Source organism: Octopus bimaculoides, chromosome Z (genome assembly GCF_046866305.1).
Source record: "Octopus bimaculoides isolate indiv1 chromosome Z, ASM4686630v1, whole genome shotgun sequence".
NCBI classification, from domain to species: Eukaryota; Metazoa; Mollusca; class Cephalopoda; order Octopoda; family Octopodidae; genus Octopus; species Octopus bimaculoides.
The window spans coordinates 35,867,009-35,890,621 of record NC_142944.1 but is presented as its reverse complement, the minus strand read 5'-3'; the positions used below and the strand labels follow the sequence as shown (position 1 = coordinate 35,890,621).

Sequence of the window (23,613 nt, the reverse complement as noted above, 5' to 3'; positions counted from 1 at the left end):
ATGAGAAAGATTCTGTCTATTTCTGGCTGCTCTCGCAACCACATGTGTGTGTGTATGCGTGCGTGCGTGTGTGCACATTTAGCATCAGCAGTAATCTTGGAGACTTTTTTTCAGTGGTGTGACTGTCTGGTTGTTTGAGTTTCTCCAAACATAATGGTTCTAGGTTTACGTTAGTGTTACTTGAGAGAGATGTGGTTGCTATTTCTAACAAGGCAAGTGATCACATAATAGTCTGTCTCTCTTTCTTTTCCTCTCAATCTTTGCTTTCATATATGTGTGCTTTGTATCTTTATGTATGTGTGTTGTCTGTGTTGTGTTTGTTGAATGTAGGGTGACATATACATTATGTTAATGTTGTGTTCACAATCTGCATGTGCATGTTGTATGCCTGTGCAGTGAATGTGTATTGATCTTCTCTATATTTGTTTTAGTCTTTAGAATGTTTATACCGTAGTTGTGTATCTCTCTTATATCATCTTCATTCTGCTATAATCTCTCATTTATTATGTCTTTACAGTGGTGCAGATGGGAGAAGAATATTTCCATGCCAAAGACTACAATAAAGCTTTGATGTAAGTCTGTAAAATAGTTTCCATATGAACTAAGAATCTACTGAATAAAATCATAAATTGGCTGGTTATTAAAATCTTAACATTTTTATAGTGTTAGCCTCAATTTAAAAAATGAAAACCTATGTTTTTCCACTTGGAAACAAGTGAGGTTGGCAACAGGGAATGAATTCAACCATAAAAAACTCTGCTCCAGTTTACTCCAAACTATGGAAAAGCAGACATTAAAACAGTGATGATGTTGATATGTTTGGGTTAGTTTGCTCTTCAATTAAAATACAAAAAAAAAACCCTCATCTCTGAAGATGAGGATTATAGTCTAAAGACTGATAATTTAACTAACAACTTTGCTTGGATATTTAGATATTTAAAGGATTGGCAAAATTGTTAGAACATTGAAACGATTGTATTGTGGTATTCCTTCTGGGTCTCTATGCTCTGAGATCAAATCCTTCCAAGCTCAGCCTTACCTTTCATCCTTCTGAGATCGATAAAATAAAGTAGCAATCATATACTAAGGTAGATTTAACTGACTATTCTCGTCTCCAAAATTTTAAGATTTGTACTTAAGTCAAGCTAGTGTGTTTGACAAAATGCAGTGTGGCATTTCTTCCAGCTCTTTGTTCAGAGTTAAAATTCTGCTATGGTCAACCTTGCCTGTCATACTTTCAGTGTGTGTGTGTGTGGGGGGTCAATAAAATTAGTACCAGTCAAGCACTAGGGTCAAAATTTCAAGCCTTGTGCCTATAGTTGAAACAATTATTAAAGATGGTGAGCTGGCAGAATCACTTGCATGATGGGCAAAATGCTTAGTGGCATTTCGTTTTCAGGCTCTTAATATTCTGAATTCAAATTACGCCATGGTCAACTTTGCCTTGAATCCTTTCAGGATCAATAAAATAAGTACCATTTGAGCACTGCTAATTGACTTACCCTCTTCCCCCAAAATTGCTACCCTCATACCAAGATTTGAAACCATTGTTATTATTACTATTGTGGTCTGTGGATTAGCTGAATCATTAGAGTGTCAGATAAAATGCCTTGTATTTATTTCATTGCTTTTTATTCTGAGTTCAAATCTTGTCAGGGTCAACTTTAACCATTCATCCCTTCAAGGTCAATAAAATAAAGTACAGCCCTGTACTGTCATCAATATAATTGGTTGACTCCTTTCTGCCATATTTCTATACTAATACCTACTATATTAGAATCACTTATTATCTGTGTTGTGTATCAGCAGGATTGGTAGAGAAATGGTGGCCATGTCTCTAAGCACACTAGGTTAAACTTTACTATGAGCTGTTTGTTGTTCTTTAACCCCAGACTGTAGAGACCTGTGATCAAAGCTGTTCAATCCATGGCAATCTTGTCTTTGTTCTGGATATTGCATAGTTGGAGCTATGCAATATCCAGAACAATACACACACATGCAGATAATGCATATAAACATATCTTTTCATTTTATGTTTAGGATGTTAAATAAAGTGATGTGGGACTACCGTGTTGAAAGATGGCGACCTCCGCTTACACATCTCTTACAAACATCATTGAAATGTGCTTACCTAACTGCCAAAGTCCATGACTATATTACTGTATGTCTTGAGCTTACCGGAGAACGTATCCTTCTAAAGAATTTTGCTTTTGTATTGTAAGCTGTTATTTATAAATTTGCTCTCTAAATAAAGAAACAATAGATATTTTCATATTCCAACCAAACGCATATTCTTAAGATTTTGTTTGTATGTTTGTTTTTTGTTTAAGTGTTTTCTTTTCCCGAAAAGAAATTATTTCCTTAAATATGACTTTAGATATCTGCTGCTCTGTTGAAGAGAAAACAAGAATTTTAATGAATTTCATCCGTGTTATGTCTGTGAGTATTCAATGATGTTTCATTTTTATATGTGCTTTTTCCAAATTGAAGAGGCTTTTGTTTTCTGTTCTTTGAGGCAATATCCTGCAGCCAAATGCCCCTCATTATGCCAAGCTTTACTTGTTTCTCATTCTAATGTGCTTTACTCAATGTCTTCATATGTGTAGGAGACTGGCTTCCATAAAGTTGCCATCTCCCAATTCCACAAGGCATTGAGCAACCCAAGTCTATATTAAAAGCCACTTGTCTAAGCTGCCATGCAGTGGGATTCTTTATTATCAATCATCATCATCTCATATTACCTATGTTCTATGCTGGCATAGGTTGGACAGTTTGACAGGATCCATTTGGCCCAAGAACTGCTTCAAGTTTGTGTTTGCTTGGTATGGTTTCTGTGGCTTGATGTCCTTCTTAACACCAGCCACTTTACAGCAGATATTGTGTGCTTTTTTTTTTTTTGTGCCATCTACACTAGGAAGTTCATCACAGAGCTTGCAAGACTATAAACTCCATGCGGCATCATCATCGTTTAACGTCCGCTTTCCATGCTAGCATGGGTTGGACGACTTGACTGAGGACTGGTGAAACCGGATGGCAACACCAGGCTCCAATCTAATTTGGCAGAGTTTCTACAGCTGGATGCCCTTCCTAACGCCAACCACTCAGTGTAGTGGGTGCTTTTACGTGTCACCCGCACAAAAACGGCCGCGCTCGAAATGGTGTCTTTTATGTGCCACCCGCACAAGCCAGCCCAGGGGCACCGGCAACGATCTCACTCGAAAATCCTACGGGAGCCAGTCAGGCGGCACTGGCAACGGCCACGCTCAAAATGGTGCATCTCATGTGCCACCCCACAAGAGCCAGCCCAGGGGCACTGGCAACGATCTTACTTGGCTTGCCGGGTCTTCTCACGCACAGCACACTTCCAAAGGTCTTGGTCAGTAGTCATCGCCTCGGTGAGGCCCAATGTACGAAGGTCTTGCCTCACCACCTCAGCCCAGGTCTTCCTGGGCCTACCTCTTCCACGGGTTCCCTCAACTGTTAGGGTGTGGCACTTTTTCACGCAGCTATCCTCATCCATTCTCACCACATGTCCATACCAGCGCAATCGTCTCTCTTGCACACCACAACTGATGTTTCTAATGTTCAGCTTTTCTCTCAAGATACTTACACTCTGACGGGTATTCACATTGACATTACACATCCAACAGAGCATACTGGCTTCATTCCTTGCGAGCTTACGTATGTCCTCAGCAGTTACAGCCCATGTTTCACTGCCATGTAGCATGGCTGTTCGTACGCATGCGTTATACAGTCTGCCTTTTACTCTGAGTGAGAGTCCCTTTGTCGCCAGCAGGGGTAAGAGCTCTCTAAACTTTGCCCAGGCTATTCTTATTCTAGCAGCTACACTTTCAGCGCAAACTTAATGCCATGAGAATATAGAAGACAGGGTCAGAGCAGTATAGGTTTTTTGTTGTAGGGGAGCAACATGACAAATCCCAAAATTGTCATTGCCAAGCAAACTTGTTAACAACACACCCATGTCTGCTCCCCCTATATATATATATATATATAGGATGGTTTAACATAATGTAAAGGTGAAAAGGTGTTTTGCTAGCCAAGTAGGTATGCTTGCATTTGCATTAGAGGCATCAATATTTTTTACTTGTCAAGGAAGCCTCTACATTGTTGATCTACCTGTTAGAAAAAGCAAAGAAGTATTCTTCAGATCACACCCTGCCATCATAAATAAATTTAGGCAGCACTCTCATGATTAAACGTGATCAAGGCTAACCTTGATCACGTTTAATCATGAGAGTGCTGCCTAGGCTAACCCTGAGCTGAACAGTTCTTAGGTTATTTTGTGAGTTTGCGTGTTCTTGAAAGATGTCCTTGTGAAGCATTGTATTACTGGTACCTACATAATGCCTAGGTTGGTCAAGCTGAGTAGGATTAAAAGCATTTGTGATTGAGCACATCACTTCCAGTACACTAAGAAAGTACAAAATGCTGATCCTTTAGCAAGTAGAGACAATTGTAATATGGGTTAATGATGGCCCTAAATTTAATAACAGAAACTGAAACTGGTATAAGTGTATTCATATTAAAGAACTTGTGCTTACAAGGATGGTTATGTGGAGACAAAGATTGCTTGTCACCTTGGCCAGGTCTACTTTTGGCCTCCAGCCACCCTATGTTTCAAGACTGAAATTAAGCAATAGGAACTATATGGAAGCCTATCATTATGTGTGTATTGTTCATATTATGAGCAGCCTTTGACTTTCCCTATTCAAATGGTCTTTAACCCAATATTTACGTGCCATAAAGTTTTTCATATATATATATATATTTATATATAAATAAAGTGTGTGTGTGAATGTTCTGCATTTTCACATGAGACCATCTGAGCAGAAAATATGATGTCCATGTTTACATTCATTGTCAATGTATTCTGCACTTTGGAATAACTTAGAACTCTGGAATGAAAAAAAATCCCTCACATGAGAAACAAGTAAGGGTTGATGACAGGAAAGGCATCTGGCCATAATAATGTTTTATATAAATATCAGTCCAAACTATACTAGCATGGGCGGGGTAAGAAGTGGAGGAAAATACATTAAACAGCCTCCGATAACATTATTATGTATCCATTATTAATCATTATAGATATATATCTATTTCAGAATGACTCTCCTGAACCAGAACCAGGATTAGAACCAAGCTGCGTTGAAAAGGCTCGTAATTTATGGACTTGTAGTGATGTCGCTACTGGAATGTTCAGAGTGGAAATGCAGAATATTGTACCTTTTGGTATGTATTGAATTCTTATATATATATATATATATATATATAAAAACAAATAATAAATGAGTATATGCATATATACGTACAGGTATATATATATATCATCATCATCATCATCATCATCATCGTTTAACGTCCACTTTCCATGCTAGCATGGGTTGGACGATTTGACTGAGGACTGGTGAAACCAGATGGCTACACCAGGCTCCAATCTGATCAGGCAGAGTTTCTACAGCTGGATGCCCTTCCAAACGCCAACCACTCCGAGAGTGTAGTGTGTGCTTTTACGTGCCACCGGCATGAAGGCCACTCAGGCGGTACTGGCAACGGCCACGCTCAAAATGGTATATTTTATGTGCCACCCGCACAAGAGCCAGTCCAGGGGCACTGGCAACGATCTTGCTCGAAAGTCCTTACACATGCCATGGACACAAGTGCCAGAAAGGCGACACTGGACACAGGTGCCATCACGATTTCGCTTCCGCTTGCCCCAATAGGTCTTCGCAAGCTGAGTTTCATGTCCAATAGTACATGCTTCACCTGTACCGGTGCTACATTAATACATCTGTGCCAGTGCTGCATAAACACACCTTTGCCTGTGGCACGTAAGAAGCACCCAGCATACTCTGTTAAGTTGTTAGCGTTAGGAAGGGCATCCAGCTGTAGAAACCATACCACAACAGACAGTTGGAGTCTGGACAGCTCCCTACTAGCCAGTTCCATGTCAAACCGTTCAACCAATGCCAGCATGGAGAGCAGATGTTAAATGATGATAAACTCATTAGTATGTATTTCACAGTTGCTTGGATATAATCTTGTGGCACCTTTTTGTTCCCACCTCACACCCCTCAGAACAAGTATTGCAAGATGGATTCTTCAAGTTGAACTAACTGGCAGGAGAATGTGAGAAGGTTGGATTGGTTGGATAATATCTATAGTCTCAGTTGGTCGTGCTTGAGAATCCATCCAGAAGGTATAGCAGTTGCTTCTTTTGGGATGCTATGGTGGATGTAACTGAGGACTCTACCCCCAAGAACCCTCTCAGGAATGGTACGGGAAGATGGAAAGACAGATAACCTTGTAGTCTTAATGAAATTCTCAAGTCGATTGATTTACATCATATGTAACCACCACCATCATCATCATAGTTCTAACATTGACATTTCCATGCTTGTATGGATCGGTCAGAATTCACTGAAGCAGATTTGCTATGGCCAGATACTCTTGCTGTCACTAACCCTTACATGTTACCTAGTAAGGTAATATTTCCTTTTAGCCAGACATGTTTTCACGGGGTGGTTGGACACAAAGGACACTGCTTGTATTACGGTGACACAGATAACTGTTGGTCAATGTCAAGACAAGGTGATTACACACACACACACACACACACACACACACACACACACACACACACACACTCATATACAAAGGCACCTTTCAGTTTCCATCCACCAAGTCCACTCCCAAGGCTTTGGTAGCCTAGGGCTATAGTAAAATACAATTGCCATGGGTGTTATGCAGTAGGATTGAACCTATAACCATGTAGTTGGAAAGCAAACTCTGTAACTACATAGCCATCTCAGTCCATTTGAGTAGCTTCTGCAGTTTCTGTCAGTTTAATTTCATACAAGTCAGTGAAGAAACATGTGGCTGTTGACTTGTTGCAACTACCACCACCGAAGGAAACATTGATTGTGATCACCACATGGTGATGAATGACATGCAATTGAGTATAAATCAAATAGCCAATGCTATTAGCACATTGCATGAGATAGTTGAGAATATTCTGCACAATGAACTTGGTGAAGAACATTTCTGCTTAGTGGGTGCCACATCTTCTAACACCTAATTAAAAGCTCACCAGGTATATATATATATATATTGGTTTAAATAAGAGCTAAAATTTGATCCATTGTAAAGACTTTATTATAACCTATGATCATTTTGATGCAATATCCAGATCGATTCATGTATATTATAAAATATGGGATATAAATACAAAACTCACTTGTGAGTATTTTGGTACGTTTGATAACAGGTACAATATTTTTGCCAAATTTTGGTATAAATCTATAAATACATATATATATATATATATATATATATATATATATATATATATATATGTACACGTTTTTAAAAGTTGAAATTATGTGATTATGATAGTGATGATGAATTTTGGTTCTATTTTTAGTTGAATGCAAAGGAAGATTTACAAGTGACAGCTTTTCTGCCGATTCAGAAGTGAAACTTGAAATATATTTAAGGTTAGTTGAGTTTATTTACATTTTTCAGTATTATTGTATGTCAGTTTGCCCCCCATAAATTAATAATATAGTTTTAATCATGTTTTTTTTTTATTTAGTTTATAACAATTTGTATGTTCTTTTTCTCAAAAATTTATAAATTCTCCCTCCTTCCCATCTCTTTTCTCTCTCTCTCTCTCTCTCTCTATCTATCTATCTATCTCTAAAATATCAAGCTGTTCTTACTGTTGGCACTGATCATACTTTATACAAAATTGTTTTATTCTTTCTCTCCTTCTTTCTCTCCTTCTTTCTTTCTTGCTCTCTATTTTTTTCCTGTATCTTTTGTATATGCCTGCTTTCAGTATCTTTTTGCCTAAGTGCCTTAGTCTTGCTTAAGCGCTTTTATCTTTCTCTTTGCTTGTCTCTCTGACTCCATCTACATTCCCTTATTTCATTCTTCCTCCCTCTCTCTATATCTCTTTGATAATTTCTATTTGTGTTATTTACTGAATGTTTTTAACTTCAAAGCTATCATCAATTCTTATCAGTGTTCTCTCTCTAATTAGTCATTATAGTCCACAGGTAATAAATAAATGGTCTTTAGTGCCAGCTACCTCTAATGTAATTAATTGAAAGTAAACTGTTATAGTATAGGACAGTCAGTACAGCATCCTTAATCCTTTAGGCAAATGAATAATAGTTACCAAACCTCTGTACTCCATCTTCTTAATTCTAGAGTATCTGAAGACATAAGCATGAGCTGTCTTAGCTTTTCTAGTTTGTGAAATCATTTACTTTTTTTTTTTTTTTTTTTTTTTTTTTTAACTTTTAAGATATAAATAATTGATCTATTTTAGTTTGTTTGACACCTTTCACTTGCAGGATCACTCTACATAAACATATAAAAGTTTAGATTGTTTGCTCTACATAAAGTAAACGATCTAAATTCTGAAATCTTGACTGTGATGAAAAGCAATTTATGTCAAAGACCTAGTCTTCAGTAATGTCAAGCTTTGTTTTAGGGAAGATATCAATTGCCATGATATCAGTTTCCACTCTTTACTTTTGAATATTCCCAGATTATCTGAAGTTTACCATCTCTATATGTCATTGGAACATTTCAAGACGCCATCCTGTGAATGATTTATAGCAATATTTTAAACCCTTGCTCTTAATTTGTGAAATTTATTCCTCTGGATCCTAGAATTTTTAACTTCTTCAGAAATACATTCTACTTAGCATCTCCTGAAATGTATGTTTCATTGTCTAAATATTGCATGTCACCATTCTTCAATGGAATTGTTAACTTTCAGGGAATATAAGAACCAAAACAATAAACAACCTCAGATTAAAATGAAAACATTCTTTAAATCGCAAGCACTTAAATGAATTTGTGTCTGTATGTATGTATTTTAGTAAATGTTTGTGTGTCATCATCATTTAACGTCTACTTTTCCATGCTTGCATGGAGCAGATGGAATTCATTGAGACAGATCTTCTCCAGTTGGATGCCCTTTTTATCACCTTCCCTCACCTGTTGCCAAGCAAGGTCATATTTTACACAGAAATTTGGTAACAAACATCCTCACTTGTATGTCAGTTGTACTCATTTACAACCATCACATGATATCAAGACAAGAATATACATACATACACACACACACGTGTATAATACATATATATATATATATATATATATATATATATATATATATATATATATGCACACATACATACACTGGTACATGACAAGCTCCTTTTGGTTTTCCCTCTACTAAATCCGCTCACAAGATTTTAGTCAGCTCAGTGCTATAATAGAATACACTTGCCCATGGTGCCACACAGTTGGACTGAACTTGAGACCATATGGTTGGGAAGCAGGATTCTTAACCACACCTTTGTGTGTGTGTATGTAAATAGGGATAGCTTTATTATAACCATATTATAATATGGTTATAATCACTTTTTAAAAAATTTCCTTTTGTGATTTCCAACTTTATGAATTTTAACTCTCATTGAGCTACTGAAATTATAGTACAACAATTTTCCAAATACCGTTTTATAACACCAATATTTCTTAGGCAGAAATAGTGAATGTTAATAACATGAATAGCTTTAAGTCATACAGTAATGTTTATTACTAACAGATGTAAGGAAGTTGGGGGGTTTTTTTCCGATTTGGAAGCTGTCTATAATAAAGTGAGATTATGATGTGGTTTTGTTTCTTGAAGTAAGTTACATTTCCTCTTGTATCTTATTTACCATTTACAGTGGTAACTTTGTTTCTAGAGGAATTGGTGAAAGTCTCCCTTTATTCATGGAAAGTGTGAATGTCCATATGAAAAATTTGAAGGCAAAATTTAAAAATTTTTGACTAAGTTTTCTTTAAAATGTTAGAATCAAAAGCAATGGTTTGAGCTTTTCAATTTTCAAAATAAAAATTTCATACTGTTCTGGATTATGGGAATGGAAAATTCTGATTACAGTATATGTGATATTACTAGTATTACCTTCAGTTCAAGATGTATTTATTAAATACAATCATAATAATTTTAACATCTACTTATCCATGTTTGTATGTGTCAGAGAGAATTTATTGAAGCAGATTTTCTGTGATTAGATGCTCTTCCCCACCTGTTTCCAAGTAAGATAATATTACAGCATGGTTGGATATGTTTTTATGGAAGATTGGAAACCTACAACAGTATAATGGTGATACTCGTTTACAACTTGTTTTCCATATTATCTTGGGATAGATAAAAATAAATACTGTCAGTTCAATCAGACATGAGTACCTCATTCCACTTTACAAAATATTCTAGTTCCTGAAAACAAATTTTATTATTAATTTATAGCAAAACAATGAACAATCTGCTGCTTCACACCACAACTGCATATTTATATTTGTTTTAAATTCGTGCTTTCATAAGTTATGAAATTTCTGATATGATTTTTTTTTTTTTTTTTTTGTAATGAATAAGATTTGATAAATTAACACAGATTCACTTCAGATGAAATTAAACAAAAGGGAATTCACTTAAAAAAGAATCAAGCATAACTTTGTTAAAGGTGGAACTAAATAATTTGGTTGTATCTCATAAGTACATGCACACACACACACACAGAGTAGTTGTTTCATTTCTTGATTATTTTTCAGTTGGTAAACTATTTAACCAATTAACTAATAGATTGATTGATTGATTAACCAAAGAATTAATCAGTTATGGTTGTCAAAGTCTTTTCGTCACCATTCACAACCTCATCAATGATATGCCCTCTCTACTCCACTTAACCAATTGATTAATAATAAAGAAGTGATATAGAACTAGTATGTGTGTATTATTAACATAATGACCCTACCAAGATACAACAAAATATGTATTTCAACATATGTATTCACATCAAGAACCTTGCAAACCAAATACAAAAATGAAATAAATAACATTTCTGGCCCAAATTCACTTATTAAAAGTCAATAATGAAATTATTTTGTTTTTTTGTTCTTTCCCAGGATAAAGCAGTAAGTACACTTGATCTGCAACCTTTAAACCTCTTACCTGAAATAAATATTCTAAGAGCAACATCCCTTTAAATTTGATGTTATATTTTTTTAGCTAACAATGCACTAATTTTATTTAGAACACTCTGACCTATTTTCTCACATTCCTTAGAAACAAAAGAATTATCCAGATAGAATTCTACCTGTTGAGGGGTCTCTGTTTTTTTTTTTTTCTTTCTTTCTAAACGATTCTGGTTTAAACTATTTGACGGTGCCTGTTTTTTGCATTATTTATCTTCAAGTTCTTCAAACAATTTTTGGAATTAAATATAAGGTTGATGCTTTATATTCATGGGTTTTTCTATTTCTGATATTTATACTTGTCTTATGGAATTTAACATTTTAAAATTTATATTAATTAATTAGTTATTCACTTAATGTATTTTTCTTTTTTCTTTTTTTTTTTGAGAGGAGGATTTTGCACTTTTTAAATCCCCCCCCCCCCTAATAATTTAGATATTGGACTAATGTTTAGTCTGAGGCCAACTTGGAGCAAACCAGAAAACAAATACTATTAGAACCAGTGCTTTTATAATTAGATACATCTCTGTGTATATGTATGTGTATATACAAATAAATATGTAGGGTCTAAAAAACTTAGGCTTGAGAACTCATAAAGTTATTTCCTAAATCCTTACTGATTACTAAGAACATGACATCACTATGAAGTTAAAAATTATTTGATATGGGATACAGATTGCTCAGTTGAGTGATTATGTAGCAACTAAGCAGTAAGCAATCAACAATTTCATATCCATTCATATTGTACTGTCCCTAAACTCAAGAAAACATTTCTCTGATGTCTTTAAGTTAGTATGAGGAGTGAATTCAAAGTCAGCTTTCTGTAGTACAAGTAGATTCCTAATGAGATGAGATTGTAATTGTTTTCACTTTTGGTAAAGGATTTTTGTTATAATGCAAATTTTACAAATTCCAATATTATTTGTCATTTTCATACAATGTTAGTATGTCTAATATATAATGTTAGAATGTAAAGCTCCCCATTTTTTTTTCTATCAACACTGCTACCCTGTATAAATAATCATCACCATCACCATGAACACCACCACTTCTACTACCACTTTCTAATATTTAATGCCCATACAGCAAGTTCCCCTGTATATTTTATATTTTTTGTTGCATATTTGTATTCATTAATATAAATGTATATTATGTATACATATTTGTATATATTTTTTTATATATATTTGTACATGTTCATCTATATGTTTATTATGTTATGGTGGCAGAATCGTTAACACATTAGGCAAAATGCTTAGTGGTATTTCTTCCAATTCTTTACATTTCAAATCACATAAAGGTCAACTTTGCTTTTCATTCTTCTGGGGTAGATTAAACAAAGCACCAGCCAAGCATTGGTGTCAACATAATAATCAAATGCCCCACACACACACACTCCTGCAAAATTTCAGGCCTCCTACCTACAGTAGAAAGAATTATTTATGTTATGTCACCAAACACAATTGTGCAGACAACACATGTTAATAAGTAGTATCTTATTCATTATAATGAAGTAATGGCTAGTAAAATTTTCAGTTTATATACTCACCTGTATATATTGTTTATACACACTTATCCCTGTATATCAGGGGCGTTGAAGAAAAGTGGGATGATAATGGAGTGATAGGTATAAAAGAAATATTGATAGGTTAAGTTTTATTTGTGAAATACAATCGTTTTGAATTTGCTGCTGAAAGTGGTCTATATTTGTGGTGGGGAGGGTGAGACAGGGGCGTTAGGAATGTGGTCTGGGTGCCAAGGAGGTGGCAGCCTGAAAAAGTTTGGGAACCACTACTGTATGTCATTTATACATATTCAGTTTATAACAAATTATTATAATAGACTGTAAACTCCCAAAGGAAAAAATAGTCTTCAGAAATATGTGTGATATTTCAAAACATTTTCTCAATGTCTACAATTGAAATAGCCATCTGTGTATCATACCTAATGTATATACACATCATTGAAAGGCTTAATGTTGGTTTGAGGTGGGGGTTGTATTTTCTGTGAGTGTTTGTTACAAAACAGTATATATCAGAGTGATACAAGCATTGTCCCGGCATTGACTCATGAGAATGAAAGGCATGATGTGGGTTTTGTCTGAGAAAAAGCTTTTCATAGACACATGTTTCTCTCAGACAGAAAAACCCACAGCATCATGCTTTTCAGTGGTGTATATATGTTAAATACGATACATAGATGGCTATACATTTTCTTAAAACTCTCTAAATCATTATAAACCTTGTATTTTCATAGTGCAGTTTTCTAATTTGTTCTCACTGTCTTTTGTACAAACAGTTTAAACTTAGAAGTCATGTGATTTCTTAACCTATTTTCAACCAGTTCCTTGCTTGAGACCACCTGATTCGTATCATACAGAATTAGCTTCTTTTTTTTTTTTTTTTTTAGTGCTTTTGTTTAAATTTAAAGCCCTCTATCATAATTTTATAGAATCTTTTTGTTAAGACTAGTTATAAACTTTCAGCTTAATAATGGAAATAAGTTACTTGTTTTATTTTTAATCCTTCCAAATTCTTCATTATTTTCAAAACCAATTGAAAACCTTGTGTGCATCATTATAAAATAATTATGAAAGGATTAAATAAAAGAAATAATAGGAGTTAAACGATCTCACCATTTTATCATCAACATCATCATCATAATCCTCATTTAATGTTCCCCTTTCCATGGGTCAGATGGAATGTTTTGAGGTAAATTTTCTAAAGTTGGATTCCTTTCCTGTTGCCAATTCTGACCTGTTTCCAAGCAATATAGTTCCCTATGGCCAGATATGTTTTCCAAAGAAAATTGATGACAAACAATTTCACTCATTTCAAACCATCATGTGATATCTAGACCACACACACACACACACACACATTTATGTACAACAGGTTTCCTGTAGTTCCGTATACCAAATTCACTCACAAGGCATTGATTGAGCTATAGTAGAAAACACCCAAAATACTGTGCAATTGGACTGAATCCAAAACCATATGGTTGCAAAGGGAGCTACTTTATTTCATAAATATTTGCCATAAAGGCATTACAAAGAGGGGACAAACAAGGACAGACAAACATAAAAGGGGTGAAGTAGCTGTATCGATTAAATATTTACAATTTTAAATACACAATAAAAATTATTTACAATGTTTGATTGAAGCATTGCTCATTACAGATGCAATTTGTAATGGCTTTCCTGAAGGATAGGCATCCGACCACCAGGGTAGACCCCTTGCTTTTTCTTTCCCTTGTTTTTGGCTTCCACTTACCTGGTGCCAAACACTTTTAGCTTCCACGCCACAGGCTTCCATCTTCTCATGAATCTGTCTTGTGAAGGTACCTCTTCTCCAGCCTGATCTTACTACTGAGGTGGTAACAAAAAATGTTAACTAACCCAAGGAGCTTCTTAACCATAAAAACATACCTGTACCTTTATCTCATAAATTTTTTGAGAGAAATATGCTTTGTGAATGTGCATACCACCATCTTTATTAATTAATAGTTTACTTTAATTCCCCCCACCCATACTCTTACTGTTTTTTTTTGTTTTGTTTTTTTGCAAATGATGTTCTTTTTCACATTGAACTGTTATAATTTAAGATCATTTAGAATCACAATAAACAATACAACATATAATTATTATTTCAACTTTATACTATTATTGGATTGTATCAGTTTGTCAGATTGTTTAGTTTGTTGTATTACAAGTATGTGTTTTGGTACTTTGACTTTATAATATTTAGTTATGTTCTAACTTCAAATTCCAACTGGAGCAGGAGTTGAGTTTCCCTTTCAACTTTCCCAGCTACATACTAACTGGAGAAGAGGACAAATTGTATCTTCTTTTGCTCACATTAAAAATTAATACTCTGTAGAAATATTTTCTTGTGTGTGTGTGTGTGTGTGTGTGTGTGTGTGTGTGTGTGTGTGTGTGTGTGTGTGTGTGTGTGTGTGTGTGTGTTAGTGTATCTTTTATATACATTCATAAAAGTCTCCTGTTAAATTTATGATATAGTAAATATTTTGTGAAATCTTACCGCAAGCTTTCAACCTGATTCATCCAAGAACTTAACTTCATTTTATTCATCTTTTGAATGAAATTTTTTTTTGTGTGTGTATATATATATATATATATATATATATATATATATAATTCAATAATAAACACTGGATTTAAATATGAGCAACTATAAGTTTCATGACCCGGTAGTACAGTACAGTAATCCCTCAACTATCACAGGTGTTATGTTCCAAAACTCCCCGCGATAGGTGAAAATCCACGAAGTAGAAACAGTACTGTTACTGTATATTTTTTATTATTATTTTTATAATTTGTATATATTTATTTTATTATAAATGCAAAACAACACCATGAAGGAATCAGTGTAATCTTAAATAAGAAACCATGGTAGGTGAATCGCTTTATGGCAAGGGATTACTGTAATTGAATGAATTTATATTGTGTGTCGTGTCAGGCTCAGGAAAGACTGCTATACAAGCTCATCCAATTATTGTGTTATCAAAGAATAAATCTTATGGTAGCTTACATTTAAATCCTGTGTTTATTTTTACTGGATGGAGTCCTTTTTCTTGATCTTACCAATATCAGAATAGTATATGTTATATATATATATATATCTCTTTTGTAAAAATTCTCCCCCTCTCTCATATTATTCTTCTTGAATAACTTTTGCTTGCATATATATATTGCACTCCATCTTTATCTTCACTTAGCATTTCTATTGTCTTGCTCTCATCTTTTACTGCACTCCTTCACTTCACTGGATGGCATTTGTTTCATTCTTCTCTTTCAGTCTGTTTCCGTTCTTCTTTTTGACCTTTCACATTTCCTTAAATCTTTAATATTTCAAATGTAAAATAATTAAACTTATTTTCTGTTTTACACTGTTTTCTGGTGCCATTTCTTTCTTTTTTTTTTTGTTAATTCAATAAATCATTACTATTTTTTATTGTTAAAATTGTCTTTTATTTCTTTACTACGTTTTATTTGTGCTGATGACAGAAGTTATTCCTACTGTTATTCACTTTACATTCTGAGTTCAAACTCTGCCAAAGTCATCTTTGACTTTCAGTTATTATTATTGTCATTTCACTTCTCAGAGCTCTCGATTTTACTTGATCCAGTCAATTCTGTAAGAATGGACAACAACCTGTTGTCAAGGGTCTCACAGGGTCTTCTTCCACAATACTTAACATCCAAGTACCAGTCTCAAATTCCTCACTATCCCCAATAAAGCAGTTTTTTCTGACCATGTTCTACTCTCATGTCAATCCTAGTTTCTCCAACAAATTTCTCAAACTTGGTTGTTAATGCTTCCAATGCCCCTACAACTACTGGGATAACAGTTACTGTCTTCACTGCCCACTATTTGTGCAATCTCATCTTTTAGTGGTTTGTACTTCTTAATTTCTTCCAGTTCTTTATCATCCACTCATACATCCCTAGGTATAGCAATATCCATGATCTTGGTTTCCTTCATTGGTTTGTCAAGTACAGCAATGCCTGGTCTATGACCATCAAACAATGAATCACACTGGATTGTAAATTCCACAAGATCTTATATGTTTATATCATTTCAGTGTCCTTTCTAGACTGTACTTCTCACACAACCTCCAATGACATATGTAGCTATGTTACCATGCTTCCTATAGTATTCCTTTTATTTTCATACCTCCTTTTGTATTCCTTTTATTGTCATAACTTTTGTATTCCTTTGTTATCGTGCCTCCTTTTGTATTCCTTTGTTATCATGCTTCCTTTTGTATTCCCTTCTTATTATACCTCCTTTTGTATTCCTTTGTTATCATGCCTCCTTTTGTATTTCCTTCTTATTATACCTCCTTTTGTATTCCTTTGTTATCATGCTTCCTTTTGTATTCCTTTCTTATCATGTCTCTTTTTGTATTCCTTTCTTATTATCCCTCCTTTTGTATTCCTTTTATCATGCCCATTATTATTAATCAAAATTCTGCCATGGTTGAATTTTGGATCAGTATAATTGACTATTTTCCTCTCATCAAATCTCAGGCCTTGTACCAGTAGTAGCTTTCAGTGTGTCACCAGTTATACTGGTTTGAGTTTTACAGGTAGTTAAAACCAGTGTTGATTATGGCCACTATCACCACCATCACTGCTGTTATTGCTACTGCTGCTTGTCAGTAGCAGTAGTTACATTTAGTTTCTATAATTATTGTCACTTTCTCTTTTATTCACCCTCTTCATCAGGTTTGCTTTGAACAAATGTTGACAATAAGGAAAAGATATTTCAGTCTTGCAGGAAACCTGGCAACCTCACCAATGCTGATGTCATGACAAAATATAGCCATCATATTGTATAATGTGGGCAAGATGTATCTTTTATTTATATGTGTCTACAGTGATTTTTTTAGTTTAACACTTGCCAACTTCAGCTTTAATGTCTAACTATTCATGATTAATGAAATAAATGCTATAATGTGACGAAGTTGAAAGTATTATTTACTAGCAGCTATATCCATTTTTTCCTGTATAATGTCTGAAGTAAATACATTCTCGTGAATTTACTATATTTTGGGATAAATTAACTTTAAAAAGATGTCTGCAACCTTCATTTGATTCACTCAGAATTATTGCATTCAAGCAATTCCTTTTTCAGATCTCAGAAAAATGTCACAGTGTGCAACCCACATCTTGGAACATAGATACATATATACATTGACTTTTATGTATCGAGATTATTCTTTTTCTTCTGTTATTAAGTTGGTTATATACTAAGTGAAGAAGGAATCATCATCATTGTTTAACATCTGCCTTCCATGCAGCAATGGATTGGACAGTTTGAAAGAAGCCAGCCAGGCAGAAGACTGCACCAGATTTCTGTATCTATTTTGGCAAGGTTTTTATGGCCGAATGACATTCCTAACATCAACCACCCTGTAGAGTGGACCAAGTGCTTTTTACTTGGCACCAGCACAGGCAAGATCAGTTTTGGCAAGATTTTTATAGCTGGATGCCCTTCCAAATGCCAACCACTTTACAGTTTGGACTGGCACCAGCACCGGCAGGGTCACCAAGTAACTTGCAAGATAAGGAATTTTGGGAGGGGAATAATATTATATGTTACAGTTTTAATAAGTAGTTTGTTGTCTGACACTCCTTGAAAATTAAATCCTCTACATCTGCATTATGGAACAAATCGGCAGAAGTGATAGAATATCAGATCAAATATCTCAAGATATTTATTCTGACTCTATATGTCATGAGTTCAAATCCTGCTAAGGTCAACTTTGTCTTTCTTTTTGGATTGATAAAATAAGTACTAACCCAAGGCAGTGAGTTAGAGGGACTGTAAAAATGTCACGCCAGATACCAAAGTGATATTAATCCAATCTCTTTATGTTCTGAGTTGAAATCCTATCGTGGCTTGGTTGGTCAACTTAATTCATCACTCAGTTTAACACCATTTCCAGGTACTTTGAACAGCTTCAGCAAAGTCCACTTTATTGCAAGCATTCAGACCATCTCCACATTGAGAATACTTTCCTCCCTCTCTCCTCACACCAATCTCAGGGGCTCTGTAAAGAGTAATTGGCACTGCCTTTCGTCATGACTGAAAAAGATTAAAGATTTTTAAAAATCATATACTTCATACTTCAGCTCTATGATTGCAGAATAATGTTGTCATTACTCAGATTCACAAAGTTTTAATGATTTTTTTTTTTGTTTTTTTTTTTCATATTTATTCGATATTTATTACGATATTAACAATTGCAGCGTGGAAGGTGTTTATAAGCCATTTAAAATAACACACAAAGACCGTTTTGTGCAGCACAATTTTGTCAGTGAACAGGTCGCGGTCTCAAAGCGACGAAAATATTTTGACAAATTAAATTTAAATGTTGAAGTGAATCTAACGGTCTTTGTGTGTTATTTTAAATGGCTTATAAACACCTTCCACGCTGCAATTGTTTTCGTTCCAGCACACGATCTCAGATCAGGTCACTTGCTATGCAAGTACATCTTCGTTATTATGATATTATAACCATCATAAGCAATGTTATAATAGTTGTAACATCCACAGTTAACCAACTATGTTACTATGATTATATTATAACAGCTATAATATTCACAGCCATTCAACTCAGCATTGAATACATGTTTGTTGATTATCTGTTGCACATAACTATATTTTTTATTTAAATATAAAATTAATAATTTATATATTTTAGTCAACTTTGCTCTACAAATGACATAATTTTTTTTTCTATTACTCAGAGTTAGTTGTCCATTTCCTGTAAGATTCGCAAGACTATCAGTTCTTCTGAGCAATCAAGTAAGTTAATTTAATTTTTTATTTTTTTTAATTTTTTTTACTTATGATGCTGTATAACCCTAGGTCAGTCTTGAACCATAAGCATCCTGTCTTTCCCTCTTTCTTTACACAGTGTGGTGTAACATAGCATTTTGCCTACAATTTCTAGGAGGTCAGTTAATCACATAAAAGCACTGTCAATATCTTGATAGCTATCACTTGACAATTAAAATGTTATCTATTTCTTTGAAACACCACTTGCTCAGATGTATCCTCACCACAAACTAATCTCCAACTCATCTCAAACACACCTCTAATAATCATTCATCTCTTTTGATCAGAGAAAGAGACAGATAGTCAGACAGCAGCTTTGTGCTACTAATTAGATTTCTTCCTAATTAAACAAAGAAGGAATGATAATTGAATTACAATTGGATGATACAAGTCATGTAAGGTTCTTTACTAATGTACAAGTAAGACAGATATACTTGGTAAGGTTTTGAACTGCTGGCTTAGTAGAGAAAGAAACGGTGAGAGCTAAGCTTCATTATGTTGACTTTGAGCTTATCCTTGATTATTAAATTAAAATATTTATTTCAAATGGCTGCGGTTCAAAACCTTCAATGGAACTGATATGCTGTGGGGAAAGCATATCAAGTTATATAAAATTTTGAACTTCACCAACTAAATAAGAATTTTTGCCAACACAAACCACGTGTGACTGTGTGATTAAGAAGTTTACTTTCCAACCTTGCAGCCATGGGTTCAGTCCCACTGTGCAACATCTTGGGCAAGTTTCTTCTATTATAGCCCCAGGCTAACCAAAGCGTGTGAGTGGATTTGGTAGATGAAATCTGAAAGAAACCAGTTATCTAATATATATATATATATATATATATATATATATATATATATGTATGTATGTATTTATATACAGGGTGCAATGGGTAAATTGTCACCATTTTATATTTTTAATTTCATGCGTTGTTTTCGAGTTTATCAATTATACAGTATAGTAGGGTCAGTTTGGCACTGTCTGGGAGAAAAACACCACCATGATGCAATTCACTCTGCCAGAAATTTGGAAACAACATGCTGTAACTGCTTGGCATTCACACCGAAAGCTCCAATACGAACATTTCAGAGTGTTTGGGTGTCAATCTGAGGACTTGCCGTGTCCCCAAAACATGTACTGAGAGTGATAAAAATCAGACATTCAGTCAACTTCATGGTGTTTGGAGTGATCACTAGTGGTGGCCTCCATTCATCTTCCTACACAGTCTCAGACTCAACACCTACATCAAGTGTCTGGAGGAGGTAGTACTGCCTTGGGTCAAGAGGGTGGCTGCTGGAAGACCCTATGTCTGGCAACAGGACTCTGTATCATGCCACACAATTGTCTGACAGCCATGACTGGGTTATAGCTGTCAGACAATTTCTGCAACCACATCACCCCTAACATCTGGCTACCTAACTCCCCAGACTGCAACCCCTTTGATTATTATGTGTGGGGCACAGTTGAGCAAGAGACCAACAAAACTCCTTGTAACACCAAAGATGAACTGAAGGCAAGGGTTATGGCAGCATTCCCCAACTTAAACAAGGAGACTGTCCAGAAGAGTTGCAGGAGATTTCAAAGTTGTCTGGAGGCCATGGTTGAAGCCAATGACGATTTTGTTGAATAAATTTACTCTTTAGTATTTCAAGATATTTTTATGTAATTTTGGTAAATATATGTTACAATGAGATGTTAGTGTTATTTTCATTTTTGCCTACTTTAGACGACCTTGTATACACACACACACACACACACACACACACACACACACTGAAAAGTTCCTGGCTTTGGGTAAAAGAAAATACAGGAAGATCAGTTAATTATGATTTTATTCAACATGTTCCCCTCTCAGATTCACACACTTATTGCAGCATTTCTTCAGTTTTCCTAAGCTCTGTAAAAGAACTCGGAAGGTTGGGACTCCAACCAGGCCTTTTGCGATACTTTTAAGGCCAGGAACTTTTCAGCACACCTTTGTATATTTATTTATGTGTGTGTGAGTAGCCTTGTCTTGACATCTTATGATGTTTGTAAATGGACATCACAGTCACACAAGTGGTGTTTTGGGGGTTTCCAGTCTTAAGTAAAACAAATTGTCTAACCATGAGGAAATATTACCTCGCTTGGAAACAGGTGAGGGTTGGCAACAGGAAAGGCGTCTAGCGATAGATTATTTGCCTCAACAAATTTTGTGTGACCCATACAAACATGGAAAAATGAACATTAAATGATGATATATATAAAATTTATTTATGATATTGAATGAAAGGATTTTTCCATGTGTGTATTGTCATGATGTCATTGTGAATAATCAGTAAATAGGAGACTTGAAATATATGTGCAGTTATTTTAATTTTAACTAAAGTATTTAAATGAAATATAACATTTACTCCTATGACTTTAGTTTCTGTTCTGTTCACTTAAAAGAATATTAATGTGAAAATTACAATAATTGGGTCACATCAACCTATTTTTTCTTTAGAAAGTGTAAATGATCAAAAGGTGTAACTGAAATTGTTTATTTGGGAAAATAAGATACAAAAATCATTTTAAAGGATAAAAGTAGTAACTATTACGATGTAGGTTACATGTTATATACATAAAATCTTTGAGAATAGATATTTAAGAAAAAAAAGAAAATGAGACCTATTAACATATCTTATAATAATAAATGCAAAATTCTGTCTGTTTGGGACCCCTGTATCTCAGTATACATTTTCTCTACATAGATATATTATACCTTTTTGGAATCGCGATTGAAAATTTGCCTTTCATTTGGTCCTTGAACATCCAGCATTGCAATTTAATTTAAAGTGTTTGGGTTACTATTTCTAGCAGGTAAAGCTTGGCTGATTCACACCATCTTGATTGGCATTTGTCAGTTTATGTCAGAGATCATGGGGGAGAGATATATGACATTCGCTTCGCTAATTTTACGTAAAGATAAGAACTTTAGGACAAATTGGCCAACAGTTGGAATTCAACTTGAGACTGGAACAATAGAAAATTAATTTTCATCCATCCTTAACCACTGATCAAACATCAGGGCATTATAGTCATTATAGATATACTATAGTCATGCTATTTAGCTGTCTGTAGTTTTGGACCACAGGCTCAATTAGCCTTGCACAGGGGCTAGTTTAAAAATCCACACAGGTTGTGGCTTTTAAGCTAGCTATACAATATAATGAAGGAGTCTTATTAATATCCATCTGAAATTTCTACAGGTTAATGTCCGCATAAGTAAGTGGTGGCGTGACCTGCTAGAAAAAGCAGCTAAAATTCTCTCAAATTACACTGCACTGTCTTATTTGAAAGCATTTGTATTTTCCATTCCTTTTTTATTCACATTTAAATGACAAATGACCCCCTTTATTTCCTGCAAGTTTATTTTCAGTTAGCATAGCTGTATGCCTTTAATGATAAGTTTGTTCTTCAGTCAAAGCTAACCTGGGGCATGGAAAACTGTTTCTTGGAGTAGAAGGGCACTATAAGAGTCTTTGTACATTTTGTCATGACTTGCTTTGAATCTCTGAAAGTTTGTTACTGCTCTAGCAATTCAGTGGTGCCACTCTTATCAAATCAATTCATTACCATGTTCTCAGTTCCATATGGCTTCAGTTTCACTGCACTTCAAGTCGTCCTTATACTGCCCTATTTACCTCTCTGCAAAATAGCTTTTGCTGCATCCTGGATTTATACATGCAGATTAGTTGACCTGTCTATATGAGCTGAACCATAAGAAACTTCGGATCTTGTTCAAAACGGGGGCACCAGTTTTCACTTATGTTTTATGTAGTGTTTTTGGTACCGAAAGACTTTCAAACTTCGTATACTTATCTATTTTGTGTTATAGAACAGAAAATAATTTTTGTATTCGAATTTATTTCATGTAAAAAATTGTCTTATTTCGATAATTTCAACCAATCACTGACAAGTATTCAGCTGTTTACACCTACACCTTTGGCAGTTTAAGCGGTGTAAAGCGTATTTAATCTCCCATTACTTCTGACATTTTGCCGAGGCAACACACGTGTGTTCGTTTTCCCTAACCCTAACCCTAATTGACTTGCTCCTTCCCTCAAAAACCATGCCTTGTGCCTATAATAGAAAGGTTTATTAGTTACTGCCAATATGCTTCAGCCATTTTTTGACAAGGAAATA

The 23,613-nt window shown here is 34.7% G+C and overlaps 1 protein-coding gene across 1 annotated transcript in view; it reads left to right on the top strand.

Moving 5' to 3' along the window:
- LOC106871310 (trafficking protein particle complex subunit 11) overlaps positions 1–23,613 on the top strand; it is a 77,500-nt gene that overhangs the window by 27,976 nt on the left and 25,911 nt on the right. Inside the window, exons 14-19 of the mRNA XM_089365182.1 lie at positions 518–572; positions 2,041–2,186; positions 2,378–2,439; positions 5,124–5,250; positions 7,442–7,514; positions 19,355–19,412. Of these exons, the coding sequence (XP_089221308.1) occupies positions 518–572; positions 2,041–2,186; positions 2,378–2,439; positions 5,124–5,250; positions 7,442–7,514; positions 19,355–19,412 (521 nt within the window). The remainder of the gene's footprint in view (positions 1–517; positions 573–2,040; positions 2,187–2,377; positions 2,440–5,123; positions 5,251–7,441; positions 7,515–19,354; positions 19,413–23,613) is intronic.